This window comes from Podarcis bocagei (assembly GCF_964188305.1).
Source record: "Podarcis bocagei genome assembly, chromosome: 13".
NCBI classification, from domain to species: Eukaryota; Metazoa; Chordata; class Lepidosauria; order Squamata; family Lacertidae; genus Podarcis; species Podarcis bocagei.
The window spans coordinates 57,716,440-57,735,547 of record NC_138138.1 but is presented as its reverse complement, the minus strand read 5'-3'; the positions used below and the strand labels follow the sequence as shown (position 1 = coordinate 57,735,547).

General features: G+C 48.6%; 3 protein-coding genes across 3 annotated transcripts in view; all 3 read left to right on the top strand.

Moving 5' to 3' along the window:
• The window catches only part of LOC308572657 (zinc finger protein 213-like), a 32,630-nt gene extending 28,316 nt beyond the window's left edge, over positions 1-4,314 (top strand). Inside the window, exons 5-6 of the mRNA XM_081168926.1 lie at positions 333-459; positions 2,822-4,314. Of these exons, the coding sequence (XP_081025052.1) occupies positions 333-459; positions 2,822-3,861 (1,167 nt within the window). The 3' untranslated portion in view covers positions 3,862-4,314. The remainder of the gene's footprint in view (positions 1-332; positions 460-2,821) is intronic.
• A 2,091-nt stretch (positions 4,315-6,405) lies between these two features.
• On the top strand, positions 6,406-11,121 carry LOC308572659 (uncharacterized protein). Its single transcript, XM_081168928.1, has 6 exons — positions 6,406-6,447; positions 7,280-7,731; positions 7,926-8,007; positions 8,234-8,316; positions 8,614-8,740; positions 9,367-11,121. The coding sequence occupies exons 2-6, from the start codon at positions 7,330-7,332 to the stop codon at positions 10,191-10,193; spliced, it is 1,521 nt and encodes a 506-aa protein (XP_081025054.1). The 5' UTR covers positions 6,406-6,447; positions 7,280-7,329; the 3' UTR covers positions 10,194-11,121.
• A 1,445-nt stretch (positions 11,122-12,566) lies between these two features.
• On the top strand, positions 12,567-17,815 carry LOC308572658 (uncharacterized protein). The gene is made up of 6 exons (XM_081168927.1): positions 12,567-12,656; positions 14,362-14,854; positions 15,026-15,107; positions 15,327-15,409; positions 15,763-15,889; positions 16,833-17,815. The coding sequence occupies exons 1-6, from the start codon at positions 12,616-12,618 to the stop codon at positions 17,738-17,740; spliced, it is 1,734 nt and encodes a 577-aa protein (XP_081025053.1). The 5' UTR covers positions 12,567-12,615; the 3' UTR covers positions 17,741-17,815.
• The last annotated feature ends 1,293 nt before the right edge of the window (positions 17,816-19,108 follow it).

Sequence of the window (19,108 nt, the reverse complement as noted above, 5' to 3'; positions counted from 1 at the left end):
CCTTGGGGGGAGGGAGGATGGGGGGGGCAGCCAGGGCATTTCTGGGGGCAAAGGAATCTCTCTCCTGCTCTTTTTTCTTCTGTCAAATCTGGAAAACTGGCTTGCTTGCACAGACAGAATGATTTGAAGAAATAAACATACAGTTCCATCCATTTTCACTAAGATTCATACCCATCATTAAAAACAGCATGAAAGATTCCCAAAACATTAAATTATGCAACCACAGTCAAAATGTGCAGCAAACAAATCTGATTAATGCAATGCAGGCAGAAAGAGGAATGTGCAGTAAATAATCTTTATGTTGTGTAAGACATGGATCTTTTTTCTTTTAGGGTCCAGTTTCTTTTGAAGATGTCGCTGTTTGTTTCACGGCTGAGGAGTGGGCGTTGCTGGATCCTGCCCAGAGAGCTCTGCATAAGGAAGTCATGGAGGAGACTTGGAGGATCATGAACTCTCCCGGTAAGGTTCCCTGTTTGGTCATAATCCTTGTTTTGAAATTCAGTCAATATTTTTATATCAGAAACCTTCCAGATTTTGACGGATCTCAACTTTGCCACCTAGAGTGTCAGGAGATGTGTGTTAATCTGAATTCATGATATGGTTTATGTCTGTAGATAGATTGACATAACTCTAATACGACACGAAAGCCTCCATGGGGTCCTGGTGGAAGCCTTATTCCCGCCTCCTGCAAGGCATTCAGGAACATCCTGAGTTCACACACATCAGGCATTATCAACACATGCAAATATAGGGTTGCTCGTTGCAGGATTCTCAGCTCCCCAGTGGGATCCACCCACTCCCTGGCAAGGGGGTGCAAAGGCAGGTTGGAGACAGAGATGTCTAGGTTCAGATCATTGCTCACGATCACAAGTCTTTCGCCTTCTTGTTAAACGGAAACAGGATGACCAAAGATGGGCAAGGTGAGAAAGAGGCAGGAAGATCCTGACGGAATTATGCAAATTGTAGGAATCACTGCCCCCTCTCCTACTGTCAGGGGCTGGACTGAGGAAGAATGGTGGGGGCTGCCCCCCTGCTCCTGAACCTTCCCGTGGGCAAGAGGACAGTATAGATTTAGAACCGTGGTTTGCAGACGGTCATAGTTCAGAGGCTGCAGAGGGAAGAAGCGGGGAAATATTGGAAGAGGAACAGCAGGAAGAAGAAACACTAGGGAGGGACAGCTGACAGACTCTGTGTCTTTGGAAAGCATTCTTGACCCCCTTGTCCCAGGACCAGGCGAGCATTGAGGGCAGGAGAACAAGCATTGGTTTGCAAGCATTGAGTATTGTATCGGTAATGTCTTTATCTCTTGTACTATATCTTTATTTCCCACTTTTGTAAAGAAATCTTTCTCTTTCTTTATTAGCTTGTTAGATGTATCCAGTTTCTTCCCTTCCCTTACTTTCCTCTGATACACACTTTGCTGAATAAAATAGCCTCTTAAACCTATAAAAAGTGGCGGGTGGTGGGTTGGCTCTATATTGCCAGCATAGTCCAGTCAAACACTAGAGCTTCCCCGCTTTCCCCTTCCTTTCTTCCTTTCAAATCACACACAATCTCTGTTGCTGTTTGTTAATCTTAATGTTACTCCAACTTATTCCATCCTCACTTGTATATATTTCTTAAACCTGCATTCTGAGAGGGTTGCCATATCATAAAAGTAAAGCGAAAAACTCAAAATAAACAACCATGGGATTCTCTCCCCCAACCATCTCTCGCACACAATGATATCTTATCTCAGTTCAGACCTTAAATCCATGCAGCTGAATGTACCACAGATTGTAGTTGCATCTCCTCTAGTCCATGCCTTTACTTTAATTGCCAATTAACATCCAATTCGTAGGATGACTTCTGCTTCCAGAAACGGGGTGTTGGGGGGGGGTTGCAGCAGACAAAGTGCTCCTGCCCCCAGTGCCTGCCTTCCATGGGGAAGCGAATGCCAGGCCACAGGTCCCGTTCCTCCCCTGCCCTGAGAGGAATCCAGAGAATGCTTTAACCCCCACCATCCTCTTTATCTGCCTTTCCCTGTGATGTCGAAGGAGTCATCCATTCCTGGAGCAGACCCGAAACAGAAGCCCAATGCAGTTAAAGATGTTTACTGGGATGGATGTACCGTCTCCCATCTTGAATCTGTCACCTTCTTGACATTAGACATCACTTATCTGGGATGTGGCAGAATGGGAGGTAACATCGGGAGATTTCCCAGTATTGAAGGGGCTCTCCCATGGAAGGTGGAGCAACCTTGTTTTCTGGTGCTGCTCTGGAGGACCCAAGCCCAGTGGCTTCATGTTACAAGAAAGGAGATTCTGACTCAATCCTTGGACTTCTTTGGAAGATGCAGGACTCTCCTTCATTGGAGGACTTCAAGCAGAGCTTGGATGACTCTTCTGCCTCTGCAGAAGGAATCAATGGAGTTTTGCAAGCAGAGGTTGGGTGTGTAAGCTGAGATTCCTGCATTTCAGGGGATAGGACTAGATCACCCCAGGGGTCCGCTTGCAACTCTCTCCTTCTCAGAAAGGGTTTCCTGCTTCCAGAGCCTTTTTCACACGAAGCTGTTCCTCCTGCTTCTGTATCTAAGGGAAGAAGCAGCTCAGCATGTCGGCCAAGAGGGTTCCCCAAAGAAAGCCCCTCTGGGGTGCCTGACACACGCAGCTGGTCCGGGGCTCCTGCTCTGGAGAAAGAAAACTCAGAGAGGAGGGAAGGGTGCACTGCTTACGCTCATCATCTAAATCCTTTCAGTTCTTCCTCGATCACAAGCGCTAATGAGCATTGTTCAATAATTGGGGGCTTCATATCATCCTGACACTCTCTCTCTTCATTTCAGGTGCTGAGGAATTAGAAATGAAGCACAAGGGAAACCATGAGAAAATCCACACAGTGCAGAAGCCATGTCAGCCTTTGGAATGTGGAGATAACCTCACTAACAGCTCTGATTCCATGTCTCATCAAAATCCCATTGGGAATAAACCGTATCAGTGCTCAGACTGTGGAAGGAACTTCAGAACAAAGCAACATCTCACTGACCATCAAAGAACTCATAGTGGGGAGAAACCGTATCAGTGCTTGGAATGTGGAAAGAGCTTCAATAATAGCCGCTCCCTTGGGTCCCATCAAGGTATTCATACAGGTGAGAAACCCTATCAGTGCTTGGAATGTGGAAAGAGCTTCAATAATAGCCGCTCCCTTGGGTCTCATCAAAGAATTCATATAGGGGAGAAACCCTATCAGTGCTTGGAATGTGGAAAGAGCTTCAGTGAAAGCATCAAACTCACTGCCCATCAAATAACTCATAAAGGGGAGAAACCATTTCAGTGCTTGGAATGTGGAAAGAGCTTTAGTCGACGCGACTCTTTTACTTTCCATCAAAGAACTCATACAGGGGAGAAACCCTATCAGTGCTTGGAATGTGGGAAGAGCTTCATTCACAGAGTCAGTCTCACTTCCCATCAAAGAATCCATACAGGGGAGAAACCCTATCAGTGCTTGGAATGTGGAAAGAGCTTCAGTATGAAGACCTATCTCACTTCCCATCAAAGAATTCATATAGGGGAGAAGCCATATCAATGCTTGGAATGTGGAAAGAGCTTCAGTATGAAGGCCTATCTCACTTCCCATCAAAGAGTTCATACAGGGGAGAAACCATATCAGTGTGTGGAATGTGGAAAGAGCTTCAATCACCGCTCCACTCTCAGTTCTCATGAAAGAACTCATACAGGGGAGAAACCCTATCAGTGCTTAGAATGTGGAAAGAGCTTCAGCAGGAAAGACCATCTCACTTCCCACGAAATAATTCATGCAGCGAAGAAACTGTATCAGTCCTTAGAATGCACATTGGGCCTTCCTGCAAGAAGAGCGCTTCTGTGACATCAGAGAATTCACAGTGGGGGAAAACCATTTCAGTGCCTAGAGTGTAGAAAGAGCTTCACCTTGAAGCAAACACTCTCTTCCCATCAAAGAATTCATGTGACGGAGAAACCCTAATAGTGCTTGAAATGTGGAAAAAGCTTCACCTGGAATGAAAGTTTCACTTCCCATCAAATAACTTATAAGATTGTAGTGTTTGAAGGGATGCTGAGGGTCATCTAGTCCAACCCCCTGTTAATGTTGTGATGTAGTGCCTGGTCCTCAAGGTCAGCCAGTGATATTCATGGCTGAGAGGGATTTTAGTAGTAGTAGTATTAGTAGTAGTAATTGTTGTGTTGTAGTTGTTATATTTATACCCCACCCATCTGGCTGGGTTTCCTGAGCCACTATGGGCGGCTTCCAACAAATTTATATATAAATAATAATAAATCAAACATTAAAAACCTCCCTAAACAGGGCTGCCTTCAGTTTTCTTCTAAAAGTTGTGCAGTTCTTCATCTCCTTGACATCTAATGGGAGGGGTGTTCCACAGGGCGGGCACCACTACCGAGAAGGCCCTCTGCCTGGTTCCCTGTAACTTCGCTTCTTGCAGTGAGGGAACTTCTAGAAAGCCCTCAGAGCCGGACCTCAGTGTCCAGACTGAATGATGGGGGTGGAGATGCTCCTTCAGGTATACTGGACCAAGGCCGTTTAGGGCTTTCAAGGTCAGCACCAACACTTTGAATTGTGCTCGGAAATGTACTAGGAGCCAATGTAGGTCATTCAGGTCTGGTGTTATATGGTCTCGGCAGTTGCTCCCAGTCACCCGTCTAGCTGCTGCATTCTGGATTAGTTGTAGTTTCCAGGTCACCTTCAAAGGTAGTTTCACATAGAGTGCATTGCAGTAGTCCAAGTGGGAGATAACCAGAGCATGCACCACTCCGGCAAGACAGTCCGTGGGCAGGGAGGGTCTCAGCCTGCGTACCAGGTGGAGCTGCCCTGGATACAGATTTGACCTGTGCCTCCATGGACAGCTGTGAGTCCAAAATGACTCCCAGGCTGCGCACCTGGTCCTTCAGGGGCACAGCTACCCCATTCAGGACCAGGGAATCCTCCACACCAGCCCGCCTCCTGTCCCCCCAAAACAGCCCTTCTGTCTTGTCAGGGTTCAGCCTCAATCTGTTAGCCGCCATCCATCCTCCAACCACCTCCAGACACTCACGCAGGACCTTCACCGCCTTCACTGGCTCTGATTTAAAAGAGAGGTAGAGCTGGGTATCATCCGCATACTGATGAACACCCAGCCCAAACCCCCTGATTATCTCTCCCAGTGGCTGCATGTAAATGTTGAAAAGCATGGGGGAGAGGACAGAACCCTGAGGCACCCCACAAGTGAGAGCCCAGGGGTCTGAACACTCATCCCCCAACACCACTTTCCTGACACGGCCCAGGAGGAAGGAGCGGAACTCCTGCTGGGATTTATGATGCTCTGGGGTTGACCCCTCAGTCTCCCTGACCTTTCCGGGCATCCTCCCAGTAAGCACAACTTTGGAATGGCGCGTCCCCTCATTCCAGTGTGCCCTTCAGCGACATAAACCAGCTTGATTTATGCACACCAATCTTCTGTCATTGCACAGCAAGAAGAATGACCCATCTGTAGATCTAAACTACGTATTTATTTACACTGTATTACACTGGATTTCTGTGGACGCTGCCTAGAGTAGCATTCGCTTCTTCTCAGCTGCATCACACTGTGAACTCAGGTGGAGCTTGGGGTCCACCAAGACCCCTCGATCTTTTCCACATGCACTGCTATGTCCCCCATTCTATAGTTCTGCATCTGGTTCTTCCTGCCTAAGTGCAGCACCTGACCTTTGTCCCTAGGGAAATTCATTTTGTCAGCTTGCCCCCAGTTCTCCAATCTGTAATGGTAATTCTGTGCCATTAGCTGCCCCTCCCAGTTTGGCGTCATCTGCAAACTGGATGAGCATCCCCTCAATTCCTCCATCAAAGATCGACAGATGGAGCAACAACAGGCCCCGGACAGAGCCCTGCAGCCCCCCCCCCCCCGGTCCCAAATCCATGGCGTAACCTCATGGGGGGCACAGTCGCCTCTCATGAAGGATGTTTGGGGAGTTGGAAAAGGGTCAGAAAAGGGCTGCCAAAATGATCAAGGCGGACTTTGCTATGAAGAAAGGTTGCAGCCTTTGGGGCTCTTTAGACTTTAGAGCGGTGGTTCCCAATTAGCTAATTACTGAGCCCCCCCCCCCTCATTTTCAAAATCCAAGCCTGGCCTAGAGAAAGTGGATGGAGAGTTGCATCTCCTGACAGTGGAACTCAAAGACACCCAAGGAGTCGGGACAGATAAAATTAAAGGCAAGGCAGAGTTCACCTGTGGAACTCCCCGGCACTGGAGAGAGGGGGAGCTGGCTTGCCAAGGGTTAAAAGGGATTGAGCTGGATTCCTAGAGTGGGGAGAAAATAAAGGCGTTGGGGGGGAGAACTTCCCGAGCCCAAGCCCCTCCCTCTCCGCCCTGCCTAAAGAGGAGGCGGGGCCTTTGTCTCTCTCTTCTGCAAGTGCTGCTTCCGTGGCGCCTCCGGGGAGCCGGTGAGTCTCTGCATTGGGGAGAAGAGGGGGTGTCCCCGGGATGCAGGGGGGGTCCAGTTGCTGGAAGGAAGCGCAGGGGGAGGGGGGGCTCTTGTGCCCCAGTCCTGCAGATGTTCTGATATTTGGGGCACCAAATGTGAGCCCCTTGAACTGGGCCAGGAAATGAACTGGCCACCAAAGCAGCTGTTTGAGAGGGGAATTAGATGTGTTCTCAATGTTGTGGGGCTTCAGTGAGGGGGGGCATGGATGCAGTATTGCACTTGCTTCTTAGTGCTGTCCTTTGGTCCATCCCACATGAACTTTGGCCTCGCCCATTTGGCCCTCAAGAGCTTGGCCAGATCAGGATCTGACCCTCAGAACAGATAAAAAGGGATCCCACCCCAGGAGTCTGTCTGGAGGACGTTGGAGATGCACAGTGCTAGAAAACAGGCAGAAGCAGAAAAGGAGAGCGCCCTGAAATGGGGGTGGGAGGGAGAGCAACTCTTGAGGAGCCCCACTCTGGCCTAGTGCCCACATTACACTCGGAACAAAGGAATCATTGTTCTGACTTCATTCCTGGGCTGAAAACACTGAGAGGCAGGAGCCACCAGGCTGATTCATCTCACAGAAACTGCTTCATTTGCCTCCACATTTGGCCTGGTCACTTTCCTTCCAGGAGGGCGAGAGGATTTCTTGTTCTTACTTCTTCCTTTCCTTCTTCAAGAAAGCTCAGAGTCTGGCATGTGGTGCAGTCCAGCCCTGGTTCCTAGCAAGACTCATCCACACTTGCTCAGGAGACCTTCTTCTTCTGACCGTGTACCAATTTCCTAAAAGCAATGTGTTTGCTTTGCAGTATTTAGCAGCACCTCTAATTCGGACAGACAGAACTTGGTCAAAGAAAAGATGGATGAGGAAGACTCAGCTGGCCCTGGAACAGGAAGAGGCCATGCTATGGAAACTGGGAGCAGGGGGGGATTCTGGGAAAGCTCCATGCAGAAGATCCTGGGAGAGGAGGACACCCTTTGCTCAGAGGCGCAGAGCCAGCAGTTGAGGCAGTCCTGTCACCAGGAGGCTGAAGGACCCCGTGAGGTCTGCAGCCAACTCCACCGCTTTGACCACCAATGGCTGAAGCCAGAAAGGCACACGAAAGCTGAGATGCTGGACCTGGTGATCTTGGAGCAGTTCCTGGCTGTCCTTCCAGCGGAGATGGAGAGCTGGGTGAGGGAATGCGGAGCAGAGACCAGTTCCCAGGCAGTGGCCCTGGCCGAAGGTTTCCTCCTGAGTCAGGCAGAGGAGAGGAAGCAGGTGAGAGAGACTTTCCTCTGGATACTCCCAAGGGGCTCCAAACAGGAGGGAAAGTATCCCCAAATGCTCTACTAATAGCCCATCCTTTTTTTGGAAAGCTTCCAAGGAGCGATATCAGAAACCTCTAAAGTTTTTGCCTCTCTCATTCTTATTCTGACCCTCTTCCCTATTCTCTGTTTGGAATCCTATTTCAGGGAAAGGTTTTGTTTGCAGAAACGGGTTCTGATTCCTTTGGGGCAGAGAGGACATCGTTGGACACCAGAGAGAGGCCGCTGGGTAAGGAGGAAGGAATTTCTTCTCAGTTGGGTCACATTCTGGAGATTCTCAAACTACTCTGTGGGTTCTTTCAGTGTTTGGGAGAAGCCACTTGGGGCCAAGAACCCAAAGGAGATGAGATATATTTGAACATAACTAAAATATGAAATGGGGACAAACTCCCAAATGCACCTCTGAGAGAAGCATCCTGCACTCCTGTCTCCCCACTTCCCTTTGTCTCTCGCAGGTGAAAGAAGGATGCCGGCAAGACCTCCTCCTCCATCTCTTCATCCTGGTGGAGGAGAAGCAGCGGCTGAGGAACCAGATCAGGTAGGGGGAAGGAGCCTGGGGGGAAAGAGGTTGAGGGGGGGAGACAGGGGATTCTGAGACTTGCATAGACATATTGATCTGAATAAAACAAGGTGGCGTTCCACCCATTTTCACTAAGATTCCTGTCCATCATTAAAATACACAATGAAAGAACTGCATTAAAGCAATAAAAATAAGCACCAATAATCAGAATGTGCAGCAGACCAATCCAATTAAAACAACCCAGGCAGGAAGCAAAAGAGCAACATGCAGGAAATTATTTTTATTCTGCCTAAGAGAAGGATATTTTTCTTTCAGAGCTCAGTTTCTTTTGAAGATGTCACTGTTCGGTTCACGGCTGAGGAGTGGGCGTTGCTGGATCCTGCCCAGAGAGCTCTGCATAAGGAGGTTACAGAGGAGACTTGTAGGACCATGATCTCTCTGGGTAAAGTTCCCTCTTGGGTCATAATATCTGTTTTGTAATTCAGTAGATATTTCACCGTGAGAAACCTCCCATATTTGGATGGATCCCAACGTTGCCACCTAGAGCACCTGGGATTCTCACCACCCCCACCCCCCAGCTCACCTTGCATGGAAGGCTGGGGACTGTTTTGTCTGCGAATATTGTTCCTCTGCTTCTGTCTTTTTGCACAAGGATCAGGATGTGGATAGGCTTTCTGAGTGTTGCTTCTGTCAGGTTTTTGTTTCTGTCCATTTTTAGTTGAGCAAAGGGACTTTTTATTTTAAGAAATTGATTTTTATTGAAAGTTTTCCAATTAAAATAGAATAGAAATTAGAGTATGTTAAGCCCAAGCTCTTTGTATCCTTATTCCAGACACAGAAGAGCGAACCCTCCCAGCTCCCACCTGGGAGCCTCGTCCCCTTTCCTCAGCCCTTCATCTGCTCTCCATCACCTTCCTGTGTTTATCCTCCCTTATCCAAGATATGAAAATTCAAAAAAGACTTCCCATCTTCAGATCTTCCTTGATCACAAATGTTCATTAGCATTATTCAAAAACTGGGAACTCCATTTCTTTCTTAGGCTCTGATCTGTTCCTCTCTTTGTTGCAGGTGGTGATGAATTAGAAATTAAGAACAAGGGACAACAGGACAAAATCCACACAGTGAAGAAGCCATATCAAGATTTGGAGTGTGGGGAGAACTTCAGTCAGGGCTCCCATGCCACTTCCCATCAAAGAAATCCTATTGGGAAGAAACCCTTTCAGTGTTTGGAATGTGGAAAGAGCTTCAGTTGGAAGGATAGTCTTACTTCCCATCAAAGAATTCATACGGGAGAGAAGCCCTATCACTGCTTGGAGTGTGGAAAGAGCTTCAGTCAGAGCTCCGGTCTCACTTCTCATCGAAGAATTCATACACGGGAGAAACCATGTCAATGCTGGGAGTGTGGAAAGAGTTTCAATTGGAATAATAGTCTTACTTACCATCAAATAATTCATATAGGTGGAAAACCATTTCAGTCCCTGGAATGTGAGAAGTGCTTTACTACAAGAAGAGACTTCCATCAACATAAGAGAATTCACAGTGGGGAGAAACCATATCAGTGCTTAGAGTGTGGGAAGAGCTTCAGTCGGAAGGATGGTCTTACTTCCCATCAAAGAATTCATACAAGGGAGAAACTATATCAGTGCTTAGAATGTGATAAGTTTTTTACTATAAGAAGAGACTTCCATAGACATAAAAGAATTCACAGTGGGGAGAAACCATATCAGTGCCTGGAATGTGGGAAGAGCTTCAATCACAGCTCACATTTCAAAACCCATCAAAGAATTCATACAAGGGAGAAACCATTTAATTGCTTGGAGTGTCGAAAGAGCTTCAGTCGGAAGGCTAGTCTCACTTCCCACCAAAGAATTCATACGACGGAGAAACCCGAATAGTGCTTAAAATATGGAAAGAGCTTCAGCTGGAAGAAAATCCCATGAAAGAACTCACAGCGGGGGAAAGCCTGGAGTTATAGAATACAGTGGTACCTCGGGTTACAGAAGCTTCAGGAGGATGAGAACAGAAATCGGGCTCTGGCAGCAGCAGAAGGCCTATTAGCTAAAGTGGTAAATCAGGTTAAGAACAGTTTCAGGTTAAGAACGGACCTCCAGAATGAATTAAGTTCTTAACCCGAGGTACCACTGTAGTAGCTTTGGGAGGAATCTTGAGGGTCATCTAGTCTGACCAATGCAATGCATCTTCTTGATGTTTAGTCAGAATCTCCTTTCTTGTTCTGTTCTTGTGGGGTCACATGGTTCTTCACCTCCTTTTCAATCATGAGAATAACTGAGAGTTAGGTTAGGCTCCCCAAGGTCTCCCAGTGAGCTTCGAGGTCAAGTAGGGATTTGAACCCAGGTCTCCCAGGGTCTTGTTGAATACTCTAGGGAATATACTACACTGGCTCTCCCATGAGACTCTTAGAAATTGTTCATGCATTTGTGTCTGCTTAAAATTTGGGTGCCATATTCTGGTGTTTGTATTTAAAGCTGTGTATTCCTCTAGCAAAGTCATTTATGTAATAAAAGTAAGTCAAGTTCAGTATTATAATAGGTTTAAGGCAATGTCATCTGGGGGAGGGGCTGTTGATTGGCTGAGAGTTTGGAAGGGTGTTTAAGAAAGTACAACATAACCATCAGGCCTTTGGCTAATGAGACTTTATCATTTTCAGCGTCTTTGTGGGAGACGGAAATATTGGTGTGTTTCATTTTTGTTTTTATTATGTAATTGATGTTTTTATTTTGAATGTTAATGCTGCGTAATGCCCTGATATCTTCCAATGAAGGCAGTATACGAATTTTAATAAATGAAAAATAAGGTCATAAATCATAAAGGAAAATATAAAAATACTCTGGGGTGGCAGCTGGAATGAAGGGGCTGTTTGGTGAAAGACCCAGACAAGACCCAGCTCACAGCTCTGCCCCTTGAGTCCTCTGGGAAGGGCCCCCATAGCTCAGGGCCTGGGGACACCTGCTTGGCATGCAGAAGGGCCCTGGCCGCGTCTCTGAGAAGGAATGAGAGCATCCCTTGCGGAAAGAGACCTCCTGCCAATGGGCCTCCCCAAGGAGGCTGGGCTGCAGCTCCCATCATCCCTCACCATGGACCCCGCGGGCTGGGGCTGGTGGGAGTTGTAGTCCAGCCACCCCTGGAGGTTTGCCAAGGGCGGTGCAGACGGCGTGGAGCTGCTGGGGTTAGAAGGCCTGGAGCAGGACACCTGCTTGGCATGCAGAAGGGACCAGGCTCCATCCTCCCAGCAGCATCTCTCTCAGCCAGGGACCCTCCCCCTGGTCCTCCCCGTCGCAAGGGTTAAAAGCAGCCGATCCTCCTTCCTAGAGGGGACGGGGAATCCTGGCGGGGGGCGAGGGTCCCTCTAGGAAATCTCTCGGGATTGGAGAGAGAGCGCCGAGGGAGAGATGGGGCGCCCGGCATTCCAAGGGTTAAGAGGAGCGGAGCTGGGTTCCTAGAGGGGACAGGAAATAGTGGAAGGGGCAGATCCTCCGGCGCCCAAGCCCCTCCCTCCCCCGGAAGTGGGGCTCTGGTCGCTCTTCCCTCGCCGGGTGAGTCTCCTCTCTCTTCCGTCAGGGGGCGCCCCCCAGGCAAGCCCCCCCCCCCCGCTCTGGAAGCCCCTTCCTCTCCTCTCTCAGCATCCCTGGTGCAGCTGGTCGGAGGGAAAGTCTCTCGCCCCCCCCCAGGAACTTCCAGGTTTGCTGAGGGTCCAGAGGCGAGGAATTGGGGGCAAGGAGGGGGCAGGCTGCCCCCCTCTGGAAACACCGAGGCCTCAGAGCAGCTCCTTGTTCTTGGTCCGGGGGGAGGAGGGGAAAGGGGGGGACACCTCTTCCCCGCCCCCGTTTCCTTGGGCAGGAGATCCAGCGAGGGGAAGGAAACCCCGCCCCCAACCGAGACCCCCGGAAACTCTTATTCTTAGGGAGGGGGCAAAGGAGGAGCCCCCCCCCCCGCTGCTAGGAAAAGCAGGATCGCTCCCCAAAGATCTCTTCCCAAGGCCCGCCTTGTGCCTCGTCATTCTGACTCTTTGCCACTCTCTTTGTCTAACTTAAACATCCCGAAATAGAGGCACACTTTTACTCTCGCAAGGCCGAATATACTGCCTTTGGCAGAAGACATATGAAGCCAGCCCTGCTTAGGGAAGCTTTTAGTGTTGGATGTATTACAGTACTTTAATATTTGTTTTGGAAGCCGCCCAGAGTGGCTGGGGAAGCCCAGCCAGGCGGGCGGGGTATAAATTATTATTATTATTATTGCCTGCCCTCTAGGGGCGATTCTCAAAAATCCCACTGGAAACACGGTGATGTCCCTGTGGAGATGGCAGTATGGAATCAGTGGCTCATGTCTCTCTTTACAAGGTTTGAGGAGGGAGGTTGTTCCCCCTCTATTATTGTCTATCCCGGGTCACCCAACCATTGTTGCAGTCTCCATTCTCAAGATGTACAGGTGACAGCAAAAGGTGCAGGGGTTTTAACCGGGTCAGTCAGAATAAGAACCATCATTTGACTATTGATCCTCACCCCCAAAATGTATTTTATGTAATCAACTTTTTACCTTTATCCTCTGTAAGCTGCATTTAATGTTATTGCTATGGCTGGCGGCTGATGCACATAAGTATTTATTCATTCGTTCAACACCCACCTTGCCCCGCTCTCTTGTGGCCCCACTTCTCAACCCCTTCCTTGCCACCCTGTACCTCACTGACTGCCCAAGCGCAGCCCTCGGGGACATATCATGGACATACAGCCCCTTCAGGGGGCCTTACCTGAAGCTATGACCCTCGTGTGTGTGCTCAGCTCATGCATGGAGGGACCCCCAAGTCCAGGGAGACAGAGGCTCCTGCCCCCTTACTCTCTACAAAGCATGGAAGAGGGGGACCAGGGCACAGGATGTCTGCGACTCTTTCCTTCCTTTGCATCCATAGCTTTGGGGAGGGAAGGAAAGCGAGACCCATGCAATCAATTGAGACTGTTGGAAGAGGGGAAGGGGCAGAGAAGAGAAAGCGCTTCTTCCTGCGGGGCAGAAACAAGCCTGCGGAACTCCCTGCCCCAGGAGGTGAGGCTGGGACCAGGGCAGGGAGGAGGAGGAGGAGAGGCTCTGCTTGGCTTCATCCTCGAGGGCTGAGCTCTTGTCTCCCCAGAGATGCTGCTGAATCCCAGTTGCTGGAAGGAGCGCAGGGGGAGAGAGGGGGGGCTCTTGCGCCCCAGTCCGGCTGGGGGGGGGGCTTCCCATTGAGGCCCCTGTGAGAATCATAGGAACATGGAATGGTAGAGCTGGAAGGGAGCCCGAGGGTCATCTAATCCAACCCCCTGCAAAGCAGGAATCTCTGCTTCCCTGAAGGTTTCTAAGCAGTTTGGATGTCCATCTCTCAAGGATGTGTGAGTTGAGATTCCTCCATTGCGGGGAGTTGGGTCACATGACCCCCAGTGTCCCTTCCAGCTCTGCAGTTCTGGGGTTCAGTGAAAGAAGCTTGTGGGGTGGGGCGGGCATCCGAGAGCTCAGTCAAGAGGGGAAGGGGGCAGGAAATTCCCCAGGAGGAACCGCCACCAGGCTGCCCTCTCTTTGGCCACCCAAAGCTCTGGAGTGTGGGGAAACCACCAAGAGGGCCCCTCTGCCCCCCCCCCCCGAGCCCCCAAGGGGGGGTGTAGCGAAGGAGGCCTTTCTTCAGATATTTGGATCCTGTGAGTCCCATGAACTGGGCCCAGAAGCACAATTTCTGTTCTCACCCTGCAGCAAACTTCTTAACCCGAACCATTATTTCTGGGTTAGCGGAGTCTGGAACCTGAAGCGTATATAACCCAAGGTACCACTGTATTTAAATGCGCTTCACCTTATGATTCCAGGGCAGATTTCAACATTAAAACACTTTAGGAAAACTAGTTTAAAACTATAACTAGAAGATTTCTCCTTCTTCCTTTTTTTCCTTAAAGAAAGCTCAGAGTCTGGGCTGGGGTGCAGTCCAGTCCTGGTTCCTTCCAAGACTCATCTACGCTTACTCAGGGAACCACCTTCTTCTGCTTCCCATGTATCAGTTTTATAATAGAACAATGTATTTGTTTGTAGAATTTGCCAGCACCTAATTTTCGGACGGACAGAACTTGGAAGAGGCCCAAGGGGTTCCTTCTGTTCTTTTGGGGACTTCCTGAGAGTGAAGATGCATGAGCAAGACTCAGCTGGCCCTGAAGCAGGAAGAGACCATGCTATGGAAACCGGGAGCAGTGGGGGATTCTGGGAAAGCTCTGTGCAGAAGATCCTGGGAGAGGAGGACACGCTTCGCTCAGAGGTGCAGAGCCAGCAGTTCAGGCAGTTCTGCTCCCAGGAGGCCAAAGGACCCCGAGGGGTTTGCAGCCGACTCTACCACCTTTGCCACCAGTGGCTGAAGCCAGAAAGGCACACGAAAGCTGAGATGCTGGACCTGGTGATCTTGGAGCAGTTCCTGGCTGTCCTTCCACCAGAGATGGAGAGCTGGGTGAGGGAATGCGGAGCAGAGACCAGTTCCCAGGCAGTGGCCCTGGCCGAAGGTTTCCTCCTGAGTCAGGCGGAGGAGAGGAAGCAGGTGAGAGAGACTTTCCTCTGGATACTCCCAAGGGGCTCCAAACAGGAGGGCCACCCTTTTTTGGAAACATCCAAGGAATGAGATGTGATATTTCTGAAGTTTTTTTCCTCTGCCACTCCTTTTCTAACCCTTCCCCACATTCTCTATTACAAATTCTTCTTGCTCTTTCAGGAAAAGGATCTGTCTGCAGAAACAGGTCCTGATTCCTCTGAGGCAGAGAGGACTTTGTTGGACACCAGAGAGAGGCCGCTGGGTAAGGAATTTATTCTCAGTCTGGCCACATCCTATTATTCTCAAAATAATCTGTGGTTTCTGTCAGTATTTTTCGGTATGACACTTGGGGCCAAGAGGCCAAAAAAGGATCACATATGTTTTAGCATAACTAAATATGAAATGGGGACAAAGGCCAGAAAGTACCTCTGAGAAAAGCATCCTGCACTCCTGTCTCCCCACTTACCTTTGTCTCTCACAGGTGAAAGAAGAATGCCAGCAAGACCTCCTCCTCCATCTCTTCATCCTGGTGGAGGGGAAGCAGCGGCTGAGGAACCGGATCAGGTGGGGGGAAAGAGCCAGGGGGGAAGAAGGATGAGGTGTGGGGAGACAGGGCGTTTCTGGGGCAAATGAATCTCTCTCCTGTTTTTTTCTTCTGTCAAATCTGGAAAACTGGCGTGCTTGCACAGACAGAATGATTTGAAGAAATAAATATACAGTTCCATCCATTTTCACTAAGATTCATACCCATCATTAAAAACAGTATGAAAAGTATGAAAAATCCCCCAAACATTAAATTATGCACCCACAGTCAAAATGTGCAGCAAACAAATCTGATTAATGCAATGCAGGCAGAAAGAGGAATGTGCAGGAAATAATCTTTATGTTGTGTAAGAGAAGGACCTTTTTTCTTTTAGGGTCCAGTTTCTTTTGAAGATGTCACTGTTCATTTCACGGCTGAGGAGTGGGCGTTGCTGGATCCTGCCCAGAGAGCTCTGCATAAGGAAGTCATGGAGGAGACTTGGAGGATCATGAACTCTCCCGGTAAGGTTCCCTGTTTGGTCATAATACTTGTTTAGAAATTCAGTCAATATTTTTATATTAGAAACCTCCCAGATTTTGACGGATCTCAACTTTGCCGCCTAGAGTGTCAGGAGATGTGTGTTAATCTGAATTCATGATATGGTTTATCTGTGTATGAGATTGACAGAACTCTAATACGACATGAAAGCCCCCATGGTGTCTGCATCCTGAAAGGCATTCAGGAACATCCTGAGTTCACACACATCAGGCATTATCAATACATGCAAATATAGGGTTGCTCATTGCAGGATTCTCAGCTCCCCAGTGGGATCCACCCACCCCCTGGCAAGGGGGTGCAAAGGCAGGTTGGAGACAGAGATGTCTAGGTTCAGATCATTGCTCACGATCACAAGTCTTTCGCCTTGTTGTTAAACGGAAACAGGATGACCAAAGATGGGCAAGGTGAGAAAGAGGCAGGAAGATCTTGATGGAATTATAGAAATTGTAGGAATCACTGCCCCCTCTCCTATTGTCAGGGGCTGGACTGAGGAGGAATGGTGGGGGCTGTCCCCCTGCTCCTGAACCTTTCCGTGGGCAAGAGGACAGTATAGATTTAGAACCGTGGTTTGCAGACGGTCATAGTTCAGAGGCTGCAGAGGGGAGAGCCTTTTTCACGCGAAGCTGTTCCTCCTGCTTCTGTATCTAAGGGAAGAAGCAGCTCAGCATGTCGGCCAAGAGGGTTCCCCAAAGAAAGCCCCTCTGGGGTGCCTGACACACGCAGCTGGTCCTGGGCTCCTGCTCTGGAGAAAGAAAACTCAGAGAGGGAGGGAAGGGTGCACTGCTTACACTCATCATCTAAATCCTTTCAGTTCTTCCTCTCTCACAAGCGCTAATGAGCATTGTTCAATAATTGGGTGTCTTCATATCATCCTGACACTCTAATTCATCTCTCTCTTCATTTTAGGTGCTGAGGAATTAGAAATGAAGAGCAAGGGAAACCATGAGAAAATCCACACAGTGCATAAGCCATGTCAGCCTTTGGAATGTGGAGATAACTTCACTAACAGCTCCGATTCCATGTCTCATCAAAATCCCATTGGGAAGAAACCATATCACTGCTTGGATTGTGGAAAGAGCTTCAGTAGAAAGGACAATCTCACTTGTCATCAAAAAATTCATACAGGGCAGAAACCGTATCAGTGCTTGGATTGTGGAAAGAGCTTCAGGAGAAAGGACAATCTCACTTGCCATCAAAGAATCCATACAGGGCAGAAACCGTATCAGTGCTTAGATTGTGGAAAGAGCTTCAGTCAGGGCTCCTCTCTCACTTCCCATCAAACAATTCATACAGGGCAGAAACCCTATCAGTGCTTGCATTGTGGAAAGAGCTTTGACAGGAAGGACCGTCTCACTTCCCATCAAAGAATTCATACAGGAGAGAAACCCTATCAGTGCTTGGAATGTGGAAAGGGCTTCAGTTGCAGTTCCTATCTCACTTCCCATCAAACCATTCATACAGGGCAGAAACCCCATCAGTGCTTGCATTGTGGAAAGAGCTTTGACAGGAAGGACCGTCTTACTTCCCATCAAAGAATTCATACAGGAGAAAAACCCTATCAGTGCTTGGAATGTGGAAAGAGTTTCAGTTGCAGCTCCAGTCTCACTTGCCATCTAATAATTCATACAAGGCAAAAACCATATCAGTGTTTGGAATGTGGAAACAGCTTCGATCGGAATATTGATCTCACTTCCCATCAAAGAATTCATACAGGGGAGAAACCATATCAGTGTTTGGAATGTGGAAAGAGCTTCAGTTGGAAGATATATTTGTCTTACCATCAAAGAATTCATAGAGGAAAGAAACCCCAATAGTGCTTGAAATGTGGAAAGATCTTCACCCTCAATAAATGTCTCACTTCCCACCAAATAAGTCATACAGGGCAGAAACTACATCAGTCCTTAGAATGCACATTGGGCCTTCCTGCAAGAAGAGCGCTTCTGTGACATCAGAGAATTCACAGTGGGGGAAAACCATTTCAATGCCAAGAGTGCGGAAAGAGCTTCACCTTGAAGCAAACACTCTCTTCCCATCAAAGAATTCATATGACAGAGAAACCCTAATAGTGCTTGAAATGTGGAAAAAGCTTCATCTTGATTGAAATCTTCACCAGTGTGGTGTAGTGGTTAAGAGTGGTGGTCTCGTAATCTGGGGAACTGAGTTCGTGTCTCCGCTCCTCCACATGCAGCTGCTGGGTGACCTTGAGCCAGTCACACTTCTGTGAAGTCTCTCAGCCCCACTCACCTCACAGAGTGTTTGTTGTGGGGGAGGAAGGAAAAGAGAATGTTAGCCGCTTTGAGACTCCTTAAAGGGAGTGAAAGGCGGGATATCAAATCCAAACTCCTCTTCTTCTTCTTCTTCTTCTTCTTCTTCTTCTTCTTCTTCTTCTTCTTCTTCACTTCAAATCAAATAACTTGCAGAGGGAATATAATAGAATTATAAGACTATAGTGTTGGAAGGGACGCTGAGGGTCATTGCTAGGGAGGGGGGCAGTTTGGAATGCTGGGGGTGAGAGGTGATTGGCGGGGAATTTGAAAGGATGGCCTTGGACTGATTTAATATTCAATGTCCTTTTAAATGCAATTGTTGTTGTTGTTGAGTTGTTTAGTGGTGTCTGCCTCTTCGTGACCCCCTGGACCAGAGCACGCCAGGCACTCCTGTCTTCCACTGCCTTCCATAGTTTGGTCAGACTCATGTTTGTAGCTTCGAGAACACTGTCCCACCATCTCCTCCTCTGTCATCCCCTTCTCCTTGTGCCCTCCATCTTTCCCAACATCAGGGTCTTTTCCAGGGAGTCTTCTCTTCTCATGAGGTGGCCAAAGTCTTGGAGCCTCAGCTTCAGGATCTGTCCTTCCAGTGAGCACTCAGGGCTGATTTCCTTCAGAATGGAGAGGTTGGATCTTCTTGCAGTCCATGGGACTCTCAAAAGTCTCCTCCAGCACCAGAATTCAAAAGCATCCATTCTTCGGTGATGAGCCTTCTTTATGGTCCAGCTCTCACTTCCATACATCCCTACTGGGAAAACTATGGCTTTAACTATACGGATCTTTGTTGGCAAGGTGATGTCTCTGCTTTTCAAGATGCTGTCTAGGTTTGTCATTGCTTTTCTCCCTAGAAGCAGGCGTCTTTTAATTTCGTGACTGCTGTTACAATCTGCAGTGATCATGGAGCCCAAGAAAATA

What these genes read in the sequence shown, in the direction of transcription:
- LOC308572659 (XM_081168928.1), top strand. Translation starts at nt 7,330, where the DNA reads ATGGATGAGGAAGACTCAGCTGGCCCTGGAACAGGAAGAGGCCATGCT. An exon ending in AGGCAGAGGAGAGGAAGCAG is followed by an intron (nt 7,732 to 7,925) that starts GTGAGAGAGACT and finishes ATCCTATTTCAG; the next exon opens with GGAAAGGTTTTGTTTGCAGA. An exon ending in TAGGACCATGATCTCTCTGG is followed by an intron (nt 8,741 to 9,366) that starts GTAAAGTTCCCT and finishes TCTTTGTTGCAG; the next exon opens with GTGGTGATGAATTAGAAATT.
- LOC308572658 (XM_081168927.1), top strand. Translation starts at nt 12,616, where the DNA reads ATGGCAGTATGGAATCAGTGGCTCATGTCTCTCTTTACAAG. An exon ending in AGGCGGAGGAGAGGAAGCAG is followed by an intron (nt 14,855 to 15,025) that starts GTGAGAGAGACT and finishes TTGCTCTTTCAG; the next exon opens with GAAAAGGATCTGTCTGCAGA. An exon ending in GAGGATCATGAACTCTCCCG is followed by an intron (nt 15,890 to 16,832) that starts GTAAGGTTCCCT and finishes TCTTCATTTTAG; the next exon opens with GTGCTGAGGAATTAGAAATG.